Source organism: Eubalaena glacialis, chromosome 2, assembly GCF_028564815.1.
Source record: "Eubalaena glacialis isolate mEubGla1 chromosome 2, mEubGla1.1.hap2.+ XY, whole genome shotgun sequence".
NCBI lineage: Eukaryota > Metazoa > Chordata > Mammalia > Artiodactyla > Balaenidae > Eubalaena > Eubalaena glacialis.
Window position 1 is genome coordinate 194,156,016 of NC_083717.1, and position 6,000 is coordinate 194,162,015.

Consider the following 6,000-nt stretch of genomic DNA (forward strand, 5'->3'; position numbering starts at 1 on the left):
GCTTTCTCTAGTTGCAGCAAGCGGGGGCTACTCTTCGTTGCAGTGCGCAGGCTTCTCACTGCGGTGGCTTCTGTTGTTGCGGAGTTCTAGGCGTGCAGGCTCAGTAGCTGTGGCTCGCAGACTCTAGAGTGCAGGCTCAGTAGTTGTGGCACACGGGCTTAGTTGCTCTGCGGCATGTGGTATCTTCCCGGACCAGGGCTCAAACCCATGTCCCCTGCATTGGCAGGCGGATTCTTAACCACTGCGCCATGAGGGAAGCCCCTATAAACTTGTTTTATAGCAAACAATTTAAAGGTTTTTAATAGGTTTTTGCTAAAGATTTTTCATCTGTGTTCATGAGGGTTATGGGTTTGTAGTTTTCTTGTGATATCTTTGATTTGGTATCAGAGTAGTACTGGCTTCGTAGAATGAGTTAGGAGGTGTTTCCTGCTATTTTCTGAAAGAGTTTATATAAGATTGATATTATTTCTTTAAATATTTGATAGAATTTACTAATGAAATCATTTGAGCTTTGACTTCTCTTTGTGGGGAGATTTTAAATTACTAATTAAATTTCTTGGGTTGTAGGTCTATTCAGATTTTCTTTTTCTTCTTAAGTCAGTTTAGCTTAGCTAAAGTTTATTAATTCTGTTGACCTCTTTAAAGAACTGACTTTTGGTTTTGTTGATATTTTTTCCCCCTAGTGTTTATCTTTTTTTCTGTTTCATTGATGTTCACTCTCATAATTATTATTCCCTTACTTCTGATTGCTTTGGGTTTAGCATGCTCTTTTTCTAGTTTCATAACTTAGAAGCTTAATTATTGTTTTGAGACCTTCTTTTCTGTTACAGACATTTAAAGCTATACATTTCTCTCCATTACTGTTTTTGCTGCATCCCATACTTCTTGATTTGTTGTATTTGATTTTTATTCTTTTTAAAATATTCTCTAGTTTCCCTTGTGATTTCTTCTTTGATGGGTTATTTACAAGTATATTGTTTAATTTTCAAGTATTTTGGGATTTTTCAACTTTTTAAAATGTTGATATATAATTTATTTCTGTGTAGGTATTATACATACTTTGAATGATTTCAGTCTTTCAGAATTTCTTTTAAAATTTATTGAGACTTGTCTTATGGCCTGACATACAGTCTTTCCTGGAAAATGGTCCATGTTCACTTGAGAAGAATGCATGTCTCTTGTTGGGTGGGGTGTTTTGTAGATGTTGGGTGGATTGAGTTGGTGTTCTAGGACTCACTGTCTTTGCTGGTTTTCTCTCTAGTTCTATGAATGTTGAAACTGGGATATTAAAACTTCTAACTAATTATTGAGTTATTTCTTTTTTCAAGTCTGTCAGCTTTTCTTTTATGTCTTTTGGGGCTCTATTAGACACGTTTATGTTTATAATTTTTGTATCTTTCTGATGTATTAGCCCTTTTGTCATTATGAAATCTCTCTTTTTATTCTAGTAATATTTCTTGTTTTAAAGTCTGTTTTGTCTGATATTAATATAGCTACTTTGGCTTGGTTTTGTTACTGTTTGCATGGCATATCTTTTCCTATCCTTTTACTTATAACCTATTTGCATCTTTGAATTTTTAAAAATGATTTTTCTGCCCTATTCCTGCTCTCCTCTCCTTTGGGACTCCCATTTTACATGTGTTTGTGTACAATTGATGTTGTCCCACTGGTCTCTGAGGCTCTGGTCATTTTTCTTCAGTCCTTTTTCTCTCTGTTGTTCAGATTAGTTAACTTCTATTGATCTATCCTTAAGTTTACTGATTCTTTATTCGTCCATCTCACACCTACAGATTTTGGTCTCCTACGTAAGGAATTTTCCATTTTAGTTATTGTACCTTTCAACTCTAAAATTTCTCTTTGGTTCTGTGTATAGTTTTAAATTTTTATTGAGATTACCTTTGAGTCATTACCATCATATTTTCCTCTATTTCTTTAAACATAGTTTGCTTTAATTCTTTGTATGTACTTGCAGTGACTTCCTTAAAGTCTTACCTGCTAAAACCACGTCTGACTCCACTCAGTCAGCTTCTGTTGGCTGTTCTTTTTTTTATTCCTGAGTATGGGTCACACATTCCTGTTTCTTCACAAAATATCTCATAATTTTTGCTGAAAATTGGGCATTTTAGATAATGTAGTGTATTAATGTAGGGTTTTGATTACTCCCTGCAGAATTCTGCAGAATCAGTTTCCCCACCATGTTGTAAGGCCACTAATACCTGTTTTTTTTGTTTGTTTTTTTTTTAAGGTATGTACATTGCTCTTTTATTTATTTATTTATTTTTATGGCTGTGTTGGGTCTTCATTTCTGTGCGAGGGCTTTCTCTAGTTGCGGCAAGCGGGGACTACTCTTCATCGCGGTGCGCAGGCCTCTCACTATCGCGGCCTCTCCCGTTGCGGAGCACAGGCTCCAGACGCGCAGGCTCAGTAGTTGTGGCTCACGGGCCCAGTTGCTCCGCGGCATGTGGGATCCTCCCAGACCAGGGCTCGAACCCGTGTCCCCTGCATTGGCAGACAGACTCTCAACCACTGCGCCACCAGGGAAGCCCCAATGCCTGTTTTTTTAATTCTCCTTTTTATTTTTCAGCCTGGCTTGTTAGGGGTCATCCTTGTGTCTGCATTGCTTAGTGCTCAGCCAACGATTAGTGAGAAGTTGTGCTTAAATACCTAAGTCATTAAGGCTTCTGCCCTCTGCCGGTGGGTCTCTGTGTGGGTCAGGTAGTACATCCAGAGTTCAGGCAGTTTTGAAATCTGGCTTTTATTTCTTGCCAGGGCTTTCGTGTGCGTGTATGCCACCTTCCAGTCGGCCAGGGCTGTGTGGCAGGCCAGGGGCCTTCGTAGGTCTCCGCTGCACGTGTGTGCAGCTTCTCCGTCAGCTAGGGAACGTGTGGTGAGCCCGACTAGCCTCTGCGGCACTCGTTTCCAGGATCTCCCTCTTGCATTTCTGGATTGTCAGCTGCTCTGCTGCTGGCCCCAAGCAGGACGAGGGCCGAAGGCTGCCAGAGCTGTGGGCTTTCTCCATTTATTTCCTACTGAGGTTGCCATTTTTACTGACAGTGCTGCCAGGCACGAGGGTTTTTACCCTCTGCTCCAAATCAAGTAAATTCAGTCTGGCAGTGAAGATGCCTGTTTTCACCCTGGGAACACTAGGGTGCCAGGTTGAGCTGGTGCGGTGGGCGTGAGTGGTGGGTGGGAGTAGCCCCAGGCACGAATTCCACAGACTCCACTGTTGTTACCTGGAGTTCAGCAGTTTTTTGTGAATGAATGCTTCTGAACTTATTTGCGTTTGGTTAATATCCAGAGTCTTCAGGCATGTTTTTTGGACGATTTTGTCTAGTTTTATAGTTGTTTGGGGGGGGGTGGTGCAAGAAGATTTGCAGACTTCTTTACATTCTTATTGCTAGAATTCTCTATCTCTGCGTTTTTAAGCTGATGACATTTCCAACTTGTCGTGGCTGCTTAAGAATAAATGGTATAAAAGATCCTCTTACATTTCCTAGAACTTGACTCAGTAACCCAGGCGATGTGTGGTAACGGAGCAGCCTCCACTGGTTACTAGGGGAACACAGAAAACAAGGGTCAGTCTTATAGACCCACGTTGCTCCATTTTTTTTTGTTTTTGAATGTATAGGGGGTTAAATTATTCTCTGATCATGATTACATAAATTTTGACCTTTAAGAAACTTACTGGAGTTACAATTCTGAGGGAAAGTACATAGGATTTAAATCTCTTTTTGAAAATCACAGTAGTGTTTTCAATTACTAACATATAATTAAGGTGACTTAAACTCTCTTTTTTTAAATTTTAGTTTGTTCTGTCCGTTGAAACCAAGAGAGAAGATTGTTCCTAAGTGGCATGAAAAGCCATATGAGTGGAATCAGGTGAGTGAGAAATAGGTGGCCATGTGAGCAGCCTGCCACCAGGATTGATGGGAACAGAACTCTTGATGGATTCAGGGGCTCCAACAGGGTTGGTGGAGGGTGCCCGGGGAGCAGAGAGAGCCTGGCGGCAAAGTGCGTGGTTCTTTGGTTCACGGGGCAGGGTCACAGGCCACACAGGCTGTTTCTGGGTAGTGTACTCTATGTAATGTCTTGGTGAAAAATTAGACCTCAGGCTAATTATCCTTTAATTTTGGATAAAACAGGTGTGAATGTCTGGATTAGCTTTTAGGGCACATTGGTTGTTGTGGGAGTGGCTTGGAGACATCCACCTTCTCACTGTGCCCTCACATGGCAGAGAGAGTGGTGTCTCTCTGGTGTCTCTTCTTATAAGGGCACTAATCCCATCCTAATCCCATCATGGGAGCCCCACCCTCATGACCTCATCTAACCTGAATAACCTCTGCAAAGGCCTCATCTCCAGATAGCATCACACTGGGGATTTGGAAGACACAATTCAGTCCATAGCAGTTGTGAAGTAGAGCATGGCCCATATTGGGCACCTTGACATTTCCTGTCTGTAAGATTGAGAGTAAAATGTGATTTCAGGAAAGGAACTCAGGGAGGAATTCGAAGCTTTAATCCTAGAGCCAAGGATGTCTTTATAAATACACCAGCTGGGGCACTGGTCCCTCATCCCTTTGGCAGTGGGAGTAGGCTGCCACCCCTGGAGACGGTGGTTTCCCACTCTGTGTCTGGAAGTTACTGCTGCTGCAGAGTGTTCCTTCTCTCCATGGCCTCCACGACCGGCTTCCCCCGTTAGAGCCCTGCGGACCAGTCCCTGCAGCCAGCTCCGTCATGTGCGCGGAGCTGTGCCCAGCCACCTCTCCTACAGCCTCCATGGGGGTGTTTGAAGCTAATAGCAGGGCTTAATCTGAAAGCAGAATTTCATTCTGAGGTTGATGTGGTTTAGAAAACTTACATGCTTTAATGCCTCTGTTCACGTTTACTGTTCACAATTACATAGGAAGGAATGTATGGGAGATTTCTGGGTAAAGATTGCCATATTATTAGGATGAATTTAAAGATGAAATAGCAGATATATAGTGTTTATTGTTGTGAGAATAGAGCAGCATTCTGTAAATATTTTTGGAAAATTAAAAGAGTAGTTTCTGCCATCTTATGTGTCTATGTGTATGTGTGTGTATAATTTTATTTGTTTTACTTTATGTCTAGAAAAGTCCCATTGCAGAGCCTGACTGGTCCTTTTGCCCCGATAGGTTGATCTGAAGCTGGTGATGGAGCAGGCGGACCGGGAGAGCAGCAGAGGGAAGAACACCTTTCTGTACCAGCTGCACAAACTGATTGTCCTCAGTTCCTAGACGGGATGCAGGCTGTACCCAGCCCTCCTGGGGGCCACGGAGGCCTGTTAAAGGCTCCACCCGCAGGCTGCCTCCCTCTGTCCACTCTGTCTGAAAGGCCTTCTCGGTCCCGGTTCCTTTCCTCTTCAGTTGGTGGCTGGAGAGTGGTATTTCTGTTCAAGTGAAAGATTGGGAAAAGTCTTGTCTTTTCCAGAAACAGAAGATCACTGTATTAATAAACATTTTGGGAAAAATTATTTTGAAAGAAGACTTCATTTGGAAAAAGAGCTGTATTTTGCTTTCAATTTACTAAGGTAAATATAAGTAGCTAATCTTTCATGTAAGGTTCCAGAACATGCTTGTATGTTCTATTTTGTTACAGTGGTTTAAACCTGGGGCACAGGAGAAACCAGGGCTCCCAGTTTACCACAAGGAGAAAGCTGTGTGTTTTTTCCAAAGCCACATGGCATTTTCTAATTTTTTTTCCATGAGGGAAAATACCTAATTTTGGTAAAACTACTTCAGTTTTGTATATTTTAGGTTTCTACTTAAGTTAAATTCTTAGTCCACATTTTGGAAATTAGAGAGATTACCTGGTCACTAGTATATCTATGTTAAAACAATAAAAGCATTAGACTAAGTTTGTTTCTGACAGTTATTAGTCAGAGGAGATTAAAAGGTATTTCATTCTGAAAAAAATCCAAATTTCTAAAACTGATAAAAGAATGTAGACTTCTTTTTAAAAGTCAACTTTTGTCAGGCA

At 41.4% G+C, this 6,000-nt stretch overlaps 1 protein-coding gene across 1 annotated transcript in view; it reads left to right on the plus strand.

Moving 5' to 3' along the window:
- The window catches only part of TDRD9 (tudor domain containing 9), a 120,896-nt gene extending 115,402 nt beyond the window's left edge, over positions 1-5,494 (plus strand). Inside the window, exons 35-36 of the mRNA XM_061182922.1 lie at positions 3,807-3,879; positions 5,157-5,494. Coding sequence (XP_061038905.1) covers positions 3,807-3,879; positions 5,157-5,258 — 175 coding nt within the window. The 3' untranslated portion in view covers positions 5,259-5,494. The remainder of the gene's footprint in view (positions 1-3,806; positions 3,880-5,156) is intronic.
- Positions 5,495-6,000: the final 506 nt, after the last annotated feature.